At 40.3% G+C, this 20,797-nt stretch overlaps 2 protein-coding genes across 17 annotated transcripts in view; one reads left to right on the top strand and one right to left on the bottom strand.

The window, feature by feature from the left end:
- MARCHF5 (membrane associated ring-CH-type finger 5) overlaps nt 1–4,274 on the bottom strand; it is a 53,663-nt gene extending 49,389 nt beyond the window's left edge. The window contains exon 1 of the mRNA XM_032313594.1: nt 3,907–4,274. Coding sequence (XP_032169485.1) covers nt 3,907–3,941 — 35 coding nt within the window. The 5' untranslated portion in view covers nt 3,942–4,274. The remainder of the gene's footprint in view (nt 1–3,906) is intronic.
- A 57-nt stretch (nt 4,275–4,331) lies between these two features.
- Nucleotides 4,332–20,797, top strand: part of CPEB3 (cytoplasmic polyadenylation element binding protein 3) — a 193,691-nt gene continuing 177,225 nt past the window's right edge. For 8 of the 16 annotated variants that reach the window (XM_032313592.1, XM_032313591.1, XM_032313588.1 and 5 more), the window contains exons 1-2: nt 4,333–4,509; nt 14,009–14,117. In XM_032313592.1, coding sequence (XP_032169483.1) covers nt 14,114–14,117 — 4 coding nt within the window. In that variant the 5' untranslated portion in view covers nt 4,333–4,509; nt 14,009–14,113. Of the gene's footprint in view, nt 4,510–14,008; nt 14,122–20,797 lie in introns of all 16 variants that reach the window. The other 8 variants (XR_004278792.1, XM_032313585.1, XM_032313582.1 and 5 more) reach the window with 4 other exon arrangements.

The raw sequence follows: 20,797 nt of genomic DNA, 5'->3' as shown, positions 1-20,797 counted from the left end.
AGTCAATATTTACCATACAAATTCAATAAATACAAATACTTACTCACTACCAAATACCCAACTTTAAACCTAGAAGCAACAGAAAAATATATGTGTTACAGAAATTTCCTTAATCTTCTCAAGGATAAAACCTTCATCAGAAAAATAAACATATGGGCAGGTTTCTGAGCTAAATTCTATCCCTCAAAAACTGCCACCTAAAAACTAATTAGGGAGAAGCCAAATTCATTGCAAGAACTATGAACCCTAGTAGGCTGACACATTTATTTATTTGTTTGTTTGTTTGTTTATTTGACAGAGAGAGATGACAAGCAGGCAGAGAGAGAGGAGGAAGCAGGCTCCCCGCTGAGCAGAGAGCCCGATGTGGGGCTCGATCCCAGGACCCCGGGACCATGACCCGAGCTGAAGGCAACGGCCTAACCCACTGAGCCACCCAGGCGCCCCCTGACACATTTTAATCTGTTGGGCTTATCCGTATTCCTCCAATGAATCAATCAAGTATCTTTGTGTTCAATTTGTATGCAGGGCCAACCCACATTAAGATGACAGTAAATATGAAGGTTTTGGCGGGACAGGGGGAGTATTGCCACACCGGTTGATTACAGGAGAATCTTAAGTACTTTCTATATGCCTAACACATGAATAGCATTTTGTTTATAAAGTGCTTACATGGGGCACCTGGGTGGCTCAGTGGGTTAAGCCTCTGCCTTCGGCTCAGATCATGGTCTCAGGGTCCTGTGATCGAGCCCCAGATCAGCTCTCTGCTCAGCAGTGAGCCTGCTTCCCTCTCTCTCTCTGACTGCCTCTCTGCCTACTTGTGATCTCTGTCAAAAAAAAAAAAAATCTTAAAAACAAAAGTAAAAAAATAAAGTGCTTACATGTGCTCTCATTTGATATAAGCCTGCAAGGTAGGATATTCTCATTTTCTTAAAAAAGATTTATTTGTCTGAGAGAGAGGGAGAGCGAGAACAGACGGAGTGGGAGAGGGAAAAGCAGACTCCCTGCTGAGCAGAGAGCCTGACAGGGGGCTCCATCCCAGGACCCCAAGATCACAACCAGAACTGAAGGCAGATGTTGAACTGACTGAGCCACCCAGGGACCCTGGATATTCTCATTTTATAAATGAGAATGGATAGCCTCAGAATTTAAGTCCAAAATCACATTTTGCTGCTTACTAGAGGTAAAATGAAAATTTCACAATTATGGTCTCTAAAGCCCAAACTTTTCTCATGAATCTGTACTCTTATCATGAGATAATCCCTTATTTCAGGCCTCATCCTTCTAGAAATTTGTGGTCTTACTGGTCTTGGGCAGAGCCAGGCATCCATCCATGTATTTTTTTAAAGATGTACTTATTTAGGCGGGCCTGGGTGGCAGTGTTTTAACCAACACAGTGTCTGCCTTGGGGCTAAGGTCATGATTCCCTGGGTTGGGCTCCCTGTTTCAGCAGGGGAATCTGCTACTCCCTCTCCCTCTGCTCATGCGCTTTCTTACTCTCTCAAATAAATTAAAAATCTTTAAAAACTTATTTATTTGAGAAAGTGTGTGTGTATGGGGGAGGGGAGGGGCAAGTGAGGGAGAGAAAATCCCAAGCTGATTCCCAGTAGTGTGTGGAGCCTGAGGGGCGGGAGCGGGGAGTAGTTGATCTTAAGACCCTGAGATTATGATCTGAGCCAAAATCAAAAGTCGGATGCTTAACCAACTGAGCCACCCAGATTTCATCCATGCATATTTTTAAAATGCTCTCCAGGTGATTCTAATGTGAAGGCAGGTTGCAAACTACTAAGATAATAAAAGTCTTTGAGGGGTGCCTGGGTGGCTCAGTCCATTAAACGTCTGCCTTCGGCTCAGGTCATGAACTCAGGGTCCCGGGATGGAGCCCCGCATTGCACTCCCTGCTCAGCAGGGAGTCTGCTTCTCCCTCTGTGCTCTCTCTCTTTAAAAAAAAAAAGGGTGGGGTTATGGACATTGGGGAGGGTATGTGCTATGGTGAGTGCTGAAGTGTGTAAACCTGGCGATTCACAGACCTGTACCCCTGAAGATAAAAATACATTATATGTATATTTAAAAACAAAAATAAAATAAACAAAATAAAAAAATTAAAAAATGCAATTATCAAAAAATAAAAATAAAAAAAAGTCTTTGAATGTTATCTTAATAATCTATGTCGAGATATGTCAAAAGGTACAAAAGATGAGGGTTACTCAATATTATAGCCATCAGTTTAGTAAACACAGAATTTCCAAGGTTCTACTGAGAAGTTGTTAAGTGCCTCAGAAATCCTTGGCTTTTTATTTTTATGGAAATCTCCAAAGAACATAGGAAAGCCAGGTCATCTTTTAGACACAAAAACCCTTCCAAAAGTCATCTATGTAAAACTGAAAGCAGCAGACACTCAAAGGAAGAAAAAAAAAATCTAATTACAATATATCCTGCAACAGAATAGGGTCTCATTTGATTGGAAATGGTAGTGGAATGAGGAGGTCTCCTTTAGGCATTCATAGTCCTTTGTAATTTGCCAATATGCTAAATTATAATGAAGGAAAAACCTACTAACTTATCAGACCCCTAGACAACTGGGGAAAATGACCAAAAAAGTTATACATTTGTTCATCAAATACTTACTGATGATCTATTCAGTACCAGGCTCTGTTCTAGGATTTAAGATAAATAATTAGGAAGTTTCTATCTTCTAGGAGCTTATGAGTTACTTACATTAAAAAAGGGGTAGTCAATACAACTTGACCTGAATGCTGACCTCAAACAACGGCTGGATTAATGACTGGGTCATCCCAACTGAATAAAGTAAGTAACATGATTTTTACCAACATGGGTGTCTCAAAATTCTAAGCTCCAGAGGAAACGTCTGTCACTCTGGGAGGAGATGTACTCTTGGGTGATTTGTGTTCTGGGTGTGGCTGACCCAAACAGCTTTCATCTGGGTATAATCTCAGTTAAGGGAAGCTTTTCATTTAACTTCTTACAGTTGGATCTTTACTCAACATAAAGAAATATACCACCTGCTTAACAAGGTGGCAAGTGGTCGGCCGACAATTTCAGTAACCACAAACATCACGCATTAGCCTGTAGCACTGGCTATGCCAGGAATTTAAGACCTGGCTAGGGAGAAATGCAGACTCGGTCTCCAAAACTCACGGTAGAACCCATGAACTAGAATCTCAACAGCAGAGGGCGGTGCAACCGACTTCACAACAAGAGTTTCACAGACAGGAGCCCCCCAGAAATGGGCCAGTAGCCTCAGTATAAGGCAAAACTTTTTCAGTGAACTCAATGAATCATAAAATATGGTAACTGTTCAGCGTGGGACTCATGTGGCTGTTTTCCATAACCTCTACTCTGGTCTGACCGTTAAAGCTCCCTTGTGAATAGGTTTGACCTTACAGTTTGGGGGTGGGGATGGGACGGGAGGGGGTAAGGAGGAATGAAATCAGACTCTCGGGCTTCCCAAAAGAATGCTTACCCTTGGTTTTTGGAGTCTTAAAACTGCAGGGGATCACTCCCCTAAAAGATAGTCCGGTTGTTCTTGCCAGTGACATCGCTGACAAACACGTTACAACATAGTTTTGGGGGAGGGGAGGAGTGTAGGAAACCGAAAAAGAAACTAATTCTGTGGACTAACCCAAGCCCCTCTCACTTCAAAAGAGCGTTCCAACAAAACTAGTCGCCACTCCCTAAGTTTCGCTTTAAGTCGAAGCACCCGTGCACCCTCTCTATCCTCCCCCAGCACCAACTCCAAACTTTCCGCCCCTCACACCGCCCCCCAGGCGTGGAACTCCTCCCGGCACGCCGGGCTCCGCTTATGGAGAGGCTCGAGGCCGGGCTCGGGAAGGGCCAGAGTAAGAGCGAGGACCCGCGGCTCGCGTTCTTCCCCAAAGCTGACCGTACCTGTCCAGCATCTGCTGTAGGGCTTGGTCCGGCATCTTCCGCGGAGCCGGCGCACTCGGCCCTCCCCAGTGGACCTGGTCAGGGCCCGGCCCAGGGACAATAGCACTGAGAGTCGGCGGAGTAGGCCTCAGTACTCCGACAGCCGCGAACCCGCCGCCCAGCCTCCTGGGGTGGCTCCGCGAGCCCGGAGGCGGCGGTGCGCGTCCTGCGGGCGTCCGGAGGAGGCGGTGGAGAGCGAGGAGGAGGAGTCTGGGGAGGGGAGGCGGCGAAAGCGGCCCGGGTTCCTGCCCGTCGGCCCGGGGTTCCGGTCCATGGACCGCGGGCGCCGAGTTGCTGCCGGCGGAGGAGCTACCTCTGTGAGGTAAGAGTCACCGCCTCCGTGCGCGCCGGGGTCACGACGCAAGGCGGCCCAGAGCAGCCTGGGAGATGTAGTCCTCGGACCGTCCCCGCTAGAGGCTGCACAGCCCGCCCTGACCACCGCCGCCGCGCCCGCCGCCGCCCGGCCGGCGCCCTCCCGTTTCCTTCCTCCAGGGGGAAATATGTCCTTCGGGCCGCTTTCCAGGAAGCTGCAGGATGTGCCGCTCCACTGTCAGTAGCAACAAGGTCAGCCCCTCCTGCTTGTTTCTTTTCTCAGTTTTTGCCCTCAGGTGGGACCGAGCCAGGTGAGGGAAGGGAGCTGAAGGGCCATTTCTCTTCAGGGTCCCCAGCCCCGGTCGCGGCGTCGGGGCGGGCCGTGGCGGGGGTGGAGGTGGCAGAAGCGCCTTCAGAAGCCCTCGGGCTGGGGCCAGCCTCTGCCGCGTCTGAGCTCATTTTGGGGAGTTACACAACCCGCGCAAGGGGTCGGATGCACTGGTGCGGGAGGTTATTCCTACAGGGTCGGGGAGGGTGGGGGAGGCTGCCTTAGACCAGATGGTTCCCACCGGAGCTTCTCAGTGTGTGTTTTGGGGGAGTGGCGGGGGAGAAAAGATTATTCTCTCCCTCTGCAGGAGCTTTCTAAAATGTGCCTGGTCTTTCAAGGGCTCGCCGACAGTCTCCAAATGGAACATGTTCGTGAATAAACAGCTCTTGCTTACTCAGCTGTGGGTTGTCAGGGGTGTTTGTTTCTCTCTCTGCTGCTGGTCCCTGTTAACCATTTCCAGTCGCTTTGACACCTCCAAGCAGGTGGATTGGGGGGGGCGGGTGGAGGGGAATCAAAAGGGAAAAATCATCGATCACTCTTTGGGTTATTCTTTGACGGTCTAGGGACAGCTTTGGCGGGAGGAAAGAGCTGTTGGCTAAAACGAATGCGTCTTTTGGACGACCTGTGGCGTTCTCCAGTGCTGTAATTGGTAGGACGTCTGGTAGTTTTCCCTTGATTATGCCTCATTTCTGCTGCAAGGTGTTTGATTTTTCTTTAAAATTAAAATTAAAATGTGTCTTTTTGCTCTTTTTAAAAAGTGGAATTTTACAATCAGCTCCTAATTCTCTGTTTAAAGTTTGCTTCCTGAATATATTTGAACTAGAGTGTACATTGCCAGAAAAAAAGAAAAAAAGAAGAAAGAAAACATGTGAACAGAAGTTTATTTGGGCTCCAATTTCTGCAAGATGCTTTTATGAAAGACTTTGGAAATTTACATGACTAATTATAAGTAACGATTCACCTTTTTTCTCAGGAAATGTAGAACAGGCCCCCGCTAGTGGAGGGAAATAAGAATTTAGTTTACTCAGGGTGTTTGATATTTTAAATTCTTATTTATTGCTCCTCCTACTGGGTAAGCCTTCCCTTACTGTGTATTTATCTCTAAAGTAGTTGTCCATTAAGGAGATGAATATATACATCCTGCTCAAAAAATATAATTTGATCCCAGCATATTGATTAAATAGGCTAGTGCAAACTTCATCTAGTTTTATGACTTATACTAAAGGTTCTCACCTCATTTTATAATTCCTGTTTGAACCCCAAATTGGAAAGTAATATGCAGTTTTGTTGATAGAGAAGCTGTGTAGATAACCTTATTTAAAAAAAAAGAATTTATATTAGATTTTCATGAAAAGTCTGTTTCCTGGCTTTGTCAAAAATCTTTTGAAATAGAAAAAAAATATATGTTATTCATCGTAACAGTGATTAGCACCTGATCTCGAAATTCCACTCCTTGTTTTTTACCCAAGAGAAATAAAATATGTCTAGACAAAACATGTATACAAATGTTCATAACAGCATTATCCCTAATAGCCCCAAAAGTGGAAACAACCTAAATATCCATCAACTAATGAAAGGATAAATCAGATGTGGTACATCTGTACAATAGACTATTATTAGATAACAGGGAATAAAGTTCTGATACATGCAACAACATTGGTAAGTCTTGAAAATATGCTGAGAGAAGCCAGTCACAAAAACCACATATTTGTTGTATGATTCCATTTATATTAAATATTATTATATTAAATATTATTAAATATTAAATATTAAATATTCATAGGAACAAAGTAGACTAGTGATTGCCTAGGGGTGGATGGGTAAGAGAGAAAAGGGGAGAGATTGCTAATGAGTACAAGGTTTCTTTTAGGGGTGAAGAAAATGTTCCAGAATTAGAGCGGTAATACTTATACAATGTTGTCCATTATATCGCAATTAAAAAAATAGTGTAAAACCAAATTAGATTCTAGTGGTGGCACCGCTCTTTAAATATACTAAAAAAATTGAATTGTACACTTAGTATGGGTGAATTTTATGGTATGTAAATTATATCTCAATAAAGCTGGTAAAAGAGCAATTAATTAGCTCCATATAAAATGTTCATAAGGACATCCAAAGAGAAATGGATAAATAGATAACTCATAATTCTTTATTATCAAACTTTAATTTTTAAATATTTTAACTAGTATGGGCAAAAATCATGACTGATAAAACTCATGAAATAAATTAATTCCTTGCATTTAAAATGGGTGACACGTATAGCCGAATTTTAATATTATCTTTCGACTTTGTTATCCTCAGCTCTTGCATTTAAAAATAAAACTCAGGGGGCACTTCGGTGGCTCATTCCATTAAGCTACTGCCTTCACCTCAGGTCATGATCCCAGGGTCTGCGAATCAAGCACCTGCATCCGTCTCCCTGCTCATTGGGAGCCTGCTTCTCCCTCTCCCTCTGCTGTTCCTCCTGCTTGTGCTCTCTTTTTTTGTCAAATAAATAAATAAAATCTTTTAAAAAAAATAATAAAAATAAGACATAGGGCACTGTTTGGCCCAGCTGACTGAGCATCCAACTCTTGGTTTAGACTCAGGTGGTGATCTCAGGGTTTTGAGATCAACTCCTGTATCAGGCTTGGAGCTCAGCATGGAGTCGGCTTGGCTTGTGACTCTCTCCCCTTTACCTCTGCCCCTCTCCCCTGCACATGTACTCTCTCTAAAATAAATAAGATAATTGGAATTATAATAAATCAGATAATTGGGATTATAATTTACCTTCTGATCTTCAAAGAAACAAAGTCTTAATTACTTAGATCTTAGTCTCACCAAAGGGGGAAATAATTTGAAATGTTCTGCATTTTACGTAGGGTTAAAGGTTTGTCGTGAATGATATTCATTCAGCCAAGAGAGTTATGGAATTCAGGAGATTTGTGAAATATATTAATAATTTTATAATGGATTTAGAAATCCCTGAGTACAGAACCACTCTAATATGTCAGGAAATTTAAAATAGTATCTTACTTTAATATTCTTCCATCATGCTTGTTTTGAACTGTCTGCCAAAACGACCCCTAGAAGTATTACATAGTATAAAATAAACAGGTGCCCTACAAAGAAAATTGTCCTTTGCTAAACTTGTTGATAACTGCAGGCTGACACATTCCAGGTTGCAGAAAGTTCTTCATTAATTCATTCCACAAATGTTTACAGTGGACTTAGGACATGCCTGGGTACTCCAGTAGCAAAAATTAAACTACTGTTTAAGAACATACAAACTCCCTAACAGTGGTTATATTAAAAAAAAACAAAAATAAATAACAGGGGCACCTGGGTGGTTCAGTTGGTTAGGTGTCCAGCTCTTGATTGTCATAATCTCAGATTTGTGGGATCAAGCCCCACATCAGGTTTTATACTCCGTGGGGAGTCTGCCTGAGGATTTTCTCCTTTCCTCTTCCACTGCCCCTCCCCCTGCTTCTGGGCTCATGCACTCTAAAAGATAAATAAATCATCAAAAAAATAAAACAAGGTAATTACATATGAAATATTACGTAATGCAGCATATGAAGTACCAAATGAATGGCATGGAAATACAAAGTGATTTAGAAGTTTAGAGGCATTTGTTAGGGGCTGATGTATTAAAGAGAACTTTGTGAAACAAAGGAAATTTAGGAGGTAGGAGGAATTGTAAGTGAATAGGTAAATTGCAAGTGTATATAGGTGAGGAGGTGGAGAAAGATCTTGGGTCAGGATAAGGATGAAAAGATGTACAGAGAAGAGTTAATCTGTTATTAGAACTATAGGTCTTTGTTGAGTAAGAGTGAAAAATACATTTGGTTGGTTAAATAAGGAATAGTTTAAAAGGCCTTGAATCTATTCCTTCAATAAATATTTATTGAACAGGCAGTATTTATGCAACAGGCACTAAGCTAGGCACTGGGAATACAATAATGAGCAAAAACAAGTATATTACCTACCTTTTCATAGTTTAAAATGAGAGATTATCACATAATTTTTTTTAAATTTGTAAATGTAGTCCATAGTGTTAAGAGACATTATAACTAGGGATTCGACCTAGAGAAGGAAGTCAGGAAAGTTTCTCTCAGGAAGTGTCCATTATGCTGAAGCCTGAAGAAGCTCAAGAGTTAACTAGACAAGGGGAGCAGGAATAAGCATTCTAGACCAAAGAATAGCATGTGCAAATATCCCATGAAGGAAAGCCCTGTGATGAATAGGGGAGACTGAAACAAAAAGGGAACTTGCGGCAAGACTGGACCAAAAAAGGTCAATCAAGTGACAGACAATGAAGAACTTTGTAGGCCAATTTAAGGAATTTTGCCCTTATCCTAGAATCCTGCTGTGAGAAGTAGATTAGACATAGGAAATACACTCCATTCTCTAGGAAATGGGAAGTTACTTGTGGTTCCTAAACCTGGTGTGAGTCAGAGACTCACCCTGGAAATTCTGATGTGTGTGCCTTGTCATTATGCCCAATTAGCTGTTTTTTTTTTTTTTTAAACAAGTTCCCTAAGTGATTATTAGACCAGTTGTATCTCTGCAGAAATACTGCAGTAGTCAAGAGCTTGGGTTTGAGTCTTAGTATTACCACTCAGAAGCTCAGCAACTTTGGGCAGGTTATTAAATCCATTTAAGCCAAGTTTCCTCATCTTCAGGGAAAGAACTATAGAGTTTACCTCATTGGATTACTGGGAGGATTAAATTAGAAAATTCATTTAAATTGTTCAGTATAGTCCTGGACACATGGTTTAGAGCTCCATTAGTGTTAGCTTCTAATTATTACTCAAAGTTCTTGAATAAAGGTGAGAGTGATTTAGAGGGATTAACTCTGAAGTGGTATGCAGGATGGATTAGAAATAAAGATAAGTTAGATCTCAGTAACTTGGCCATGATCTGTAACTGTTTTCAAGTTTGCTTAGACACAGCTATTAATGCTTGAAGATCCTTAGATAGGCTAAGTAGTTCTTAAGTAGATAGGCTCCTCATCTCTAAAGAACTTTTATGGGGAGAGTTTGGTCTCCAGAGTACACTTTACTGGCTTAGGATCTGTAGGATTACTTTGAATTGACTTTGCTTAATTCTGGACAGAGGCTTCACTGGCCTTATAGAGGACAGTCTAAGACCTGTCTGTCTTTATTTGCTACTTAGAGAATAGACCTAACAGCTTATATCCACTCTAATGCAGTAGATATTTACAGAGGGTAAGTAATTTTTCATACTTAAAAAAAAAAAGGTGGTGGGTTGCTGGATAGCTCAGTTGTTAAGGGGCTGCCTTCGGCTCAGGTCATGTCCTGGAGCCCTCTATGGGGCTCCCTGCTTGGTGGGAAGCCTGCTTCTCCCTCTCTCACACCCCTGCTTGTGTTGCCTCTCTCGCTGTGTCTCTCTCTGTCAAATAAATAAGTAAAATCTTAAAAAATATATTAGCAGTTTTATATATTATCATTATCCAGTAACTTGCCTTCTCCTCCTCCTCATAAATATGGTAGAAGACCCATTATGTTTCATTATCCTTGCTTAAATTCCTTTCTCTGGATATGCAATGGTATGTCAAAGGTAGGCAAAAATCAGAAGACAACAGGTCACATATTCCCTCTTGTATCTTGTTCCTGGAGCATCAGTTTATTAGAAAATGTACATATAAGGAATTTTTTTTTCCTTTTCAAATAAACATGAGTATCATAGAGTAGCAGTTCTCAGAATGTGGTCTAGCAGACCCCTAGGGCTCCTGGAGAACATTTCCAGGAGTATGTCAGGTCAAGATTATTTTCACAAAACTAAAACATTATTTGCCCTTTTCACTACATTGGCATTTACATTGATGGCACAAGCAATGATGGATGAAACTTCTAGTACCTTTGCACTATTAAAGGCATTGGCACTAAACTATACTAATGTTATATACTTTTCAGCACCATGCATATGCAGTAAAAGCAAAACAGAGGTTCACTTAAGAATGTTCTTGATTTGGGTGCCTGGGTGGCTCAGTTGTTAAGCAACCAACTCTTGATTTTTGGCTCAGGTCATGATCTCAGGGTTGTGAGATCAAGCCCCATGTTGGGCTCCACGCTGGGTATGGAGCCTGCTTAAGATTCTTTCTCTGCCCCTCTCCACCTCTTCAGCATGCTGTGCTCTTTCTCTCTCTCTCAAAAAAAAAAAAAAAAAAAAAAAAAAAAAAAAAAAAAAAAGATTGTTCTTGAGTAAGCAGTAAAAAAATACTTCATCAAATCTTGACCCTTACATACACACATTTTTAATATTCAGTGTGGTGAAATGGGAAACGTGTTCACATTTGCATCCAAATATGACAGTTGTCTCAGAGAAGCACATGCACATGATTTATGTGCAAACAACTGGCTGCTCATGGCACACTACTTTTACCTGAAAGATTGCCAAAAAATTTAAATTTTTGTGCTGTAAAGGATACTGTTGAGAAAGTGAAAGGACATCCCACAGAGTGGGAAAGAAATTTTGGAAATCATGTGTCTGAAAGGGGATTTGTATCTAGAATATATGAAGATTTATTACAACTCTGTAGTAGGAAGGCAGTTAACCCAATTAAAAAATGGACAAAGGATCTGAATAGACATTTCTCCAATGATACACAAATGGCCAGTAAGTACATGAAGAGATACTCACCAACATTAACCATCAGGGAGATGCAAATCAAAAAAGGACAAATGTTAGTAAGAATGTGAAGAAATTGGAACTCTAGTACACTGCTGTTGGGAAGGTAAAATGGAGCGGCCACTTTGGAAAATAGGTAGCTCCTCAGAAGGTAAAACATAAAGTTTCCAAATGACCTAGCAGTTCTACCTCCAAGTCTATACCCAAGAGAAATGAAAACATATCTACATAAAAACTATAGATGAATAGTCATAGAAGCATTATTCATAATAGACAAAAAGTGGAGCAACCCAATGTGCATCAAATAATGAATGGAGAGATGAAATTTGGTATGTCCATGCAATGGAATATTGTTCAACAACCAAAAAGATTGAAGTACTGATACGTGCTACAACATGGATGAACCTTGAAAGCATTACACTTAAGTGAAATAATTCCAAAGAGCACATGTTCTAGGATTCCATTTCATGAAATATTAAGAATAGGTAAGTGTGCAGAGATAGAAAATAGATTAATGGTTGCTTAGGGCTGTGGCAGACAGGGCTTTGGTTGTGGTGACAATTAAGGTGTGCAGAAGTTTCTTTTTGAGGAGATGAAATTGTTCTAAAATTGATTACAGTGAGGATTGCAACTCTGAGTGTACTAAAAGCCATTGAATTGTAGACTTTCAATGGATGAATTATATGGTGTTTTGAGTTATATTTCTATAAAGCTGCTATTTAAAATAATACCAGGTAAGGCACCTGGCTGGTTCAGTTGTTGGAACAAGTGAATCTTGATCTTGGGGTTGTGAATGCAAGCTCATGTTGGGTGTACAGATTCCTTAAAAATAAAATCTTTAAAAAAATTATAACACCAGAGAAGACCTTGAAATCCATTATTAGTAGACTATTTTAATAATGTATGACACACCTATATAATATGATATAACTGAGCTATTTAAACGAATGAGATATTTCTATACAAGCCATAAGGAAAAGTTGCCAAAAATATAGTAGCCATCAGTTAGGATTTTTGTTGTTGTTGTTCCATAGAAATCAACTAGCTAATTCAATCCCTTTAGGGGACATTTGTTAATGTCTGGAGACATTTTTGATTGTTACGCAGGGAAAGCTACCGGTGGGTAGAAACCAGCAGTGCTGCTAAAAATTCTGCAATGCACAGAACAGCCCCTCAGAACAAAGAATTATGTAGCTTAAAATGTCATTAGTGCTGGGGCACCTGACTGGCTCGGTTGGTGGAGTGTAGGACTCTTAATCTCAGGGTTGTGAGCCCCACATGGGGTGTAGAGCTTACTTAAAAAAAAGAAAGCCTTAAAAAAATTTATCAGTAGTGCTGAGGTTGAGAAATGCTGAACAACCAAAGGGCAATTCATTGGGAAGATATGGGTTAGTTCACAAAATTGGAGGTAAGGCAGGAGAACCAGGCTAGAACCATGAAGTAGCAGCCACCCCAGAGAATATTGTTAGCAGGGACATTCCTCATGCTTAAATGGGTTCAGCACTGGAATTCAGCATTGTTTTTATTCTACTCACAGTTCAGAATTTAAGGATGAGGCATCTAATCAGTCTTTCCTGTCACTTAGCCAAGAGTGGGCAGTATACCTTGAATGAATGAAGGCAGTTCCTCAGAAGGAAGTACATTCGTAGCAAGTATTTATTGACTATATGTTTATGTTTCAGGTTTTATTTAGGTACTGGGGATAGAGTACAGCAAAAAAGATGAAAAGACCCTTTTGGAACCTATATTAATAAGACACTAAATCATGGCAAATCTTTTATTAATAACTAAAGGTAGGATAGTTGCCAAACCAAAACCAGTAAACACTAAGTACATATGAAGTGAAAAAGGCAGGTAGCTGATAGTATGTGTGTGTGCAAATACACACACACACACTATATATGTATATATAATCCCATTTACTTGTTTTATTTTATTTCATTTTATTTTAACTTCAGGATGTAAATGTACAAAGATTTGTGGAAGGATATATAGGAAATTGTTTTTTAAAAAATATTACCTCCATGGGCGCCTGGGTGGCTCAGTGGGTTAAGCCTCTGCCTTCAGCTCAGGTCATGATCTCAGGGTCCTGGGATTAAGCCCCCCATTGGGCTCTCTGCTGATCAGGGAGCCTGCTTCCCCCCTCCTCTCTCTCGGCCTGTCTCTCTGCCTACTTGTGACCTCTGTCTGTCGAATAAATAAATAAAATCTTTAAAAAAAAGTAAAAAATATTACCTCCGGATGCTAAGACTGAATATGGGGAGAAGAGCATACTTTTCATTTGATTACCTCATAATGTTTTCATTTCACCATGAGCATGTATTTTATAGTTAAAATTTTTTTCATTTATTAGATTAAAAAGTAACAGAAGAAATCCTTGGTGCAAGTGAAGGATGATTAAAAACGTTTAAAAAGTCACAGTATTGGGGTGTTTTGCTTATTATGGAAAGAACTGAAAGGAAGAAAGAACATCTGACTGGAATGTATGGCCTGTCATCATTTAGCAAATATTTGTTGAACACCTAGCTGCCTTAAATCTTTTTTGGAAAAGATGGAGTAAAAATAAACTAAATATCAAGCAGCAGCCATGTGTGAGATACTCTGTGAAGTGCTATATCTGGGACAGGATTGAAATTTGGAACAGATCTGACAACTGCCCTCACTGGTGCTTCTTGGCATCTATTTGTTGAATACCAGATATGCGGCATGCGCTGAACCCTCTACACACATTACTTCAAATCCTAACAACAACCTTACCAGAGAGGTATCTATATGTCTCCCATTTTACAGATGAGAACACTGAAAACTGGGAAGATGAAGTCATAGCAGATAAGTGGCATAGCTGACTTCACATTCACGTATGAAGACGTATCTGACTTCACTGGAGAACAGTGTATGAGTATGTGAGTAGTTAAATAACAAGTAAAAAAGAAAACAATTTATTACAAGAGCAGTCACAGGACTAGCCTTCATTAATTTTTGAAGAATTTTATTAGATATGTATTCCAGGAGCTCAGAGAAGGAAAAAGAGATTGCTGCATACTGGTGGTCTGGGAAGGCTTCCTACTTGGGGAAGTGGTTTTGTGTCTTGTGTATTGTGTCTTGAAGGAGTATATAGATACATGAAGACAAAAAGTATCAGCTTTTATGGAATGCCTGCTTCAGGCTGGAAACTTCTCATCTAAACCCCATAGCCTCATTTAAGAGTTGAGAAAACAGAGGCCTTTTCTTACCTCCACCCACTGCCAGGGACAGGCAATTAACAGGCATAGTAATTGGCTGTCTATTAGGTGCAAAGTGAAATTCACTGTTACAGCCAAACACTTACCTCTATTTTATAGCTTCTGTCTTGGGTAGGTTGAATTAATAATACAAGAGAAAGTATACATAATAAACTAATAAACCAGGATATGCCCTTCTGGGAGAATAGATATTCAGCATATGTACTTTTCCTCTGCTTAGGGGGTTTGAAGCCTTTATGAGGGTGTTTTATCTAATTTGATTCTCTACAGCTGAAATCTCAACTTGGTAATTCTGAGGAAGGTCATCCATTCAGTCATTTGTTCAACATTTCTGGAGCTCCAACTTTGTACCAGACACTGTAGGAGATACTGGGGATACAAAGATATGAACCATACACGGTTACACTGTTCTGGTCATCAGGTTGCTTACAATTTCATGCAAGAGACATGTAGTTGTATTTATAATATATGGAAATGTGAACCAGTCTTTTTGTATCTACTCTGAGAATCCCAGGAGTCTTCTTGAGTAATTTTTCTTCCTTAGCTCATCCTCCTAACTTTCAGTCAGTCACCAAAATGGTCCATTTATCTCCTAAGTATTTCTCAAATACAGTTGTTTCCTTTCTTCTTGCCTTCACCTCAGTCCACTTGACTGTCATCTCTTCCTTGAACTACTTAACAGCCTCAAAATGGCCTCCCCACATTTGCTTTCACCCCTCCCCAACTGATTTGAAAATTGGCTTTCCAGTCTGCTCTTTTCTTCCTTTGATTCTCCAGTAGACTGACCTTTTAAGAAATGTAGAACTAAAAAGGAAAAGAAATGTAGAACTGATTATGTTATCTGCTTAAAATCCTTCTGTGGCCCATTTAAATCCTGTTGAGAAAGAGCCAGTAAAAAGCATAAATTTAAATTTAGCCATTTTGGAGAAAAAGGGAATAGTTAATAAACTGTACCTCCAGAATCTAAACTTCATAAGGGCAGGGACAGGGACCAAGAAACCATACTGGTTTTGTTCAATACTATATCCTCAATATTTAGCACAGAGGCTGGCCAATGGCAGATGTTCAGTAAATATTTATTGAAGTAAAACAAACAAACAAACAAACAAACAAACAAAAATAACCTCTTCTGGGGTGCCTGGGTGGCTCAGTGGGTTAAATGTACTACTCTTGGTTTCAGCTTAGGTCAGGATCTCAGGATCATGAGACGGAACCTCATGTTGGACTCTGTACTCAGTGTGGAGTCTGTTCAAGATTCTCTCTCCATCTCTCTCCCTGTCTCCCACCCCCCCACTTACAGGGGGTGGGTGTGCACATGCATGCACTGTCTCCCCAAAAATAAAGGACACTTCTAAGACTATAGTGAACCCTGTAATATTTTATTGGAATTGGAGGCATTGATACAAACTCATGATTATATAGATCTAAACACAGATGTATGCATAAATATGCTTTTTAGCTCTGTTGAGAGAACCTAAGATGATGACACCCCAGTGAATATATCAAGTGGTATCTCAAACCAGGCTCTTTCTAGAGAAATTATCTCTTTGCTAATTCCAAATCGGGGCAGGAAAAGTACATGAGCAGGAACAGTGCCAGAAAGTAGGGATGGCTCAAAAAAAAGACCTGGCAGTCAACCTGAAGGGATTCCAATGAGACAGGAGACATTTTGAGTAACAAAATAATAATAGTAATAAATTATAACTCCTGGAATAAAATATGAATTCATGAGTTATTGCTGATAAAAAATAAATGAATAAATCAGGAGAGAAGGAAAAAAATCTTCCTTAGAGCAGCATTACAGCTAATGTAGATGAGTTGATGAAAAGAGCAGATCACCATTTGCAAATACCACAGAAATAATTGATGCAGGCAAGAATCATTAATGGATGTGAAAATTATTAGATAATGTATGTTGAGAAACAGAATATTCAATAGAAAATATCTTCCCAAAGATGGGATGCTTGGATGGCTCAGTTGGTTAAATGTCCGACTCTTGGGGCACCTGGGTGGCTCAGTGGGTTAAGCCGCTGCCTTCGGCTCAGGTCTTGATCTCGGGGTCCTGGGATCGAGTCCCGCATCGGGCTTCTGCTCGGTGGGGAGTCTGCTTCCTCCTCTCTCTCTTTCTGCCTGCCTCTCTGCCTACTTGTGATCTCTCTCTGTCAAATAAATAAATAAAATCTTAAAAAAAAAATGTCCAACTCTTGATTTCAGCTCATGTTGTGATCTCATGGGTTGTGATCTCACAGGTCATGATCTCACTGATCATGAGATCAAGCCCTGCAACAGACTCTTAGCTCAGTGGGGAGTCTGCTTGAAGATTCTCTTCCTCTGTCCCTCCCCTGACTCTCTCTTGAAGAAGTAAATCTTAAAAAAAAAAAAAACCCAAACTTCCCAAAGATAGTTAAGTAAAAAGTGAATAGTTTTACAGTGAAGAAATCTGACAGACACTATCATGTTCACTCTGAAATGATGCACCGAGAAGGACACAACATCACTTTTGTGGTATTATTGCCAAAAATATATAACCTGAATTTGATCATGAGGAAACATTAGACAAACCATAATTGAGGTACATTTTACCTAATAACTGGCCAGTGCTATTCAAAAGAGTCAAGGCCATGAAAGATAAACACTGAGGACTATCCCATATTAAAGGAAACTAAGGAGACATGACAATGAAAGCAATGCATGATTCTGAATTGGAATCTTAAAAGGGATATTAGTGGAGCAGTTGGTAAAGTAAGGTCTGTAAATTAGGTAATAAGTATTGAATCAATTGATTTTGATGACCCTACTGTGGTCATTTAAGTTGTTAACATTTGGAGAATGTGGTTGAAAAGTACAGGGAGATTCTTTTTTATAATTTTCCAATTCTGAACTTATCTCCAAATGAAAAGATTTTTTAAAAAGCAAAATAAAATCCTACTTCTAATGGCTTTATAATGCCCTTGCTTGCTTACCAGTTTCCTTACTTACAAGCTCCAGAATGTGGCTACCGGCTTTCTTCTTTAGTTCCCTGGGCACACTGTGCTACCTCCTCTCCAGAGCCTTAAGGTAGCCAGAAGTATGCCATTCTCTTTGCATAGAACATTCTTCCTTTGAACTTTATCCTTTTGTTCTTTAAGGCTCATTTTGCTTACTTTAGAAAACATTCTGACCTCTTAATCCAGATCCTGACATCATACGTTTTCGTACATCTGGTACTTCTTCAAGCATTTTTATCACAATTTCTATGAAATTATTTATCATGATATTGACTAAGACCTCACTCACTGGAAATTAGTGTTTATAAGAGTTGGAAGGATTGTATCTTCTTGCCCAAAGTTATTTCCCTAAAGCCTTATACAGGCTTTCAATGACTATTTGAGGAATTAATGCAAGGCATGCAGTGGAGCATTCCTCTAATCTCTGTAACAACTTGGGTGACGGATGCCTGGGTGGCTCCCTTGGTTAAATGCCTGCCTTTGGCCGAGGTCATGATCCCAGGGTCTTGGGATCAAGTCCCACATCAGGCTCCCTCTGCCTGCTGAACTCCCTGCTTGTACTCTCTCTCTGACAGATTAAAAAGAAAAAAAGAAAAAACTTGGGTGACATTGAACATAGGAGACATTTTAGGTTTGAGGAGATGAAGGTGCAGACCTGAATTGGTGGCAATGACAGAAGAGGATAGAGGAGTCTTATCCCAGAAGGGGCCATATGACTTGAGAGAAGAGAAGCAAGAGTAAAAAATGGCTCAGGTTTAATCATCAGCTGCATAAAGGTGCACAGTTGAAATGGCACTTGAGTCACTTTTCCAGCAGTACTTTTTTTTTAAAGATTTTATTTATTTGACAGATAGAGATCACAAGTAGACAGAGAGGCAGGCAGAGAGAGAGAGAGGAGGAAGCAGGCTCCCTGCTGAGCAGAGAGCCCGATGCCGGGCTCGATCCCAGGACCCTGGGATCATGACCTGAGCTGAAGGCAGAGGCTTTAACCCACTGAGCCACCCAGGTGCCCCTCCAGCAGTATTTTTTTAAAAGTGTGTTCCTGAATATTTGAACTTGAAGTCTGTTTATTTTTAATAAAATGCAGTATGCTTATTGTAAGATACTATGTTACATAGTAAAACTTCATGTTTTAGTGAAAATACTAATTAGCATACTAGTTAGTATATTTGATATCCTAAATTTTACTAGAGTATTTTAATTAAAATGCTGTATACCCATGGTAAAATACCATGCACCATGATGAACCTTAAACGGTAAAACTGACTCTATGAGAATACCTAAATACCCCTCTGTAGTGGCTGCCATGATGCTTCAATCGTCTCTTCTTGCTAAAGTGCTCATCCCGTAGCTGATGGAGATACTGGCTCCTGATCGTGGAATGTGAAGCTTTGTTTTTACTGGCCACTGCTTTAGCCTCACTTCAGGTTATGTTCCCGGGAGCCTATAGTCAGTGACTGGCTTATTTAAGATGCAAAGATTTAGCTTCCTTGCCTTATTTGAGGCAAGCCTGAGGGCCATTTCAGCTCCAGAGCTCATCACAAGATCAGCTGAGTGCTCAGTTGTAACCACCTTTGGAGGGGGGGGAGTGTCAATATAACTCTTGACTTTTCCTGCCTTCCTCATTTCATTGTAAATGTAGTTGCCAGTTGTGTCCTATATGCAATAAAACATTTGCATGCAAAACTTAGTCTCAGAAACTGCTTCCAAGGAAGTCAATGTATGACACGGTCTAATCTGACTACCCTCTAATTTAGGCTGTGATCACTGGAACCTCTGTGTGTGTGTGTGTGTGTATTCCACACCAACAAACAACTTAAAAAAAGTCGTAAGATATATACCAAAAAAGTGCCCAAAGTAAATGTACAACTTGATGAATTTTCAAAACTTGGCAGTAGTTTTTTTTAAAGATTTTATTTATTTACTTGAGATAGAGAGGGAGAGTGCATGAACCACGGGGTGCGGGGTCTGGGGCAGAAGGAGAGGAAGAAGCAGGCCTCCCACCAAGCAGGGAGCCTGACCCGGGCCTGAATCCCAGGACCCTGAGGTCATGATCTGAGCTGAAGGCAGACTTTTAACTGACTGAGCCATCCTGGAGCCCCTCTGCAGTACTTTTGTGAAAGAGAACAAGGAACTGATTTTGGACAATGTGAGAACCACTTATATGTACAACTTCCTGATGGTGGAAATTTTCAGAGAGAGGGGTGTATGACCAAGGGAAGTTGGAAGTTTCTCAGATTTTAAAAGAGTAGTTATCTTTTGGTTGACTGTGGTACACTTTGAAGCAAGAGGAGCATTCTAAGTCTATAAAAATTGAGGTGAAAAGGGGAAAATAATGTGATGAGGAACCAGCAGAGATACTGTGAATCTTTTCACTAGGAAGAAAAAGAAAAAGATCTTCCCGAAAGTCAAGTATCTATAAATCAAAAATGTCAAAATATTGCTAAAAATTTGAGTAACCAAGATTTTCCTGTGAATCAAACTTAATACTATTTATAGCTCAACCTAAGCTCTTTATCCTACTGTTTTGATTTTAAGGTAGAATTTCAAGAATCCATCCATGATTTTGATCCTCACTGATAAACATAGCTTTTCACTGAGGGTGTTCAGTTCACTTTCTGTCTCTACCACCACCACCTTCATCTTTTCTGGCCTGGATGATACAATAGCTGGCCTTCTAGTCAACTCTGCTTCCACTCTTACCCCAACTACAGTCTGTTCTCCACAGAGAACCACAATGGTCTTTTGAAAGCTTAAAGCAGACCATGTCACTGTTTTGCTTAAGGCTCTCCAGGGGATTCCATCACACAGAAAAAAATCCAAAATCTTAACTTAGCCTAAAAGGCTCTACACGATTTGGTTCCTGCCTACCTTCCAGATCTCATCTTGTACCAATTTCCTCATTGTTTACTTGCTCTCTAGCTACAGTAGATTAAGTGTTCCTCTAAAATGGGTCAGAAAGCTAAGGCGGGACCAAATTTTGCCAGAAGCCTATTTTTATACTGCCAGAGGACTAAGAGTGATTTTTACATTTCTATAGGATTGTAAAACAACTACAACAACAAGAACAAAAACAGTTATATTCAAGAGAACTTATGTGACTTGCAAAGCCTATAATATTGACTATGTGACTCTTTTACAGAAAAAGTGTGCCAACCTCTGCTCTAAAGGCTTATTCTTCCTCTGTTGGGATCTGTTCATTAGCTGTTCCCTTTGCATCCTGCACACTAGTCTTTGTATGGATGGATCCTTTAATTCAGGAGTGAGCTTAATTCAGGTGTCATTAGATCTTTAATGATCACCTAATCTACCCTACCAGATTCTCCCAGTCACATCACTCTTTTGTTCTT

This window comes from Mustela erminea, chromosome 14, assembly GCF_009829155.1.
Source record: "Mustela erminea isolate mMusErm1 chromosome 14, mMusErm1.Pri, whole genome shotgun sequence".
Classification (NCBI taxonomy): domain Eukaryota; kingdom Metazoa; phylum Chordata; class Mammalia; order Carnivora; family Mustelidae; genus Mustela; species Mustela erminea.
The sequence above is the reverse complement of the archived record's forward strand: the minus strand, read 5'-3'. Positions and strand labels throughout refer to the sequence as shown.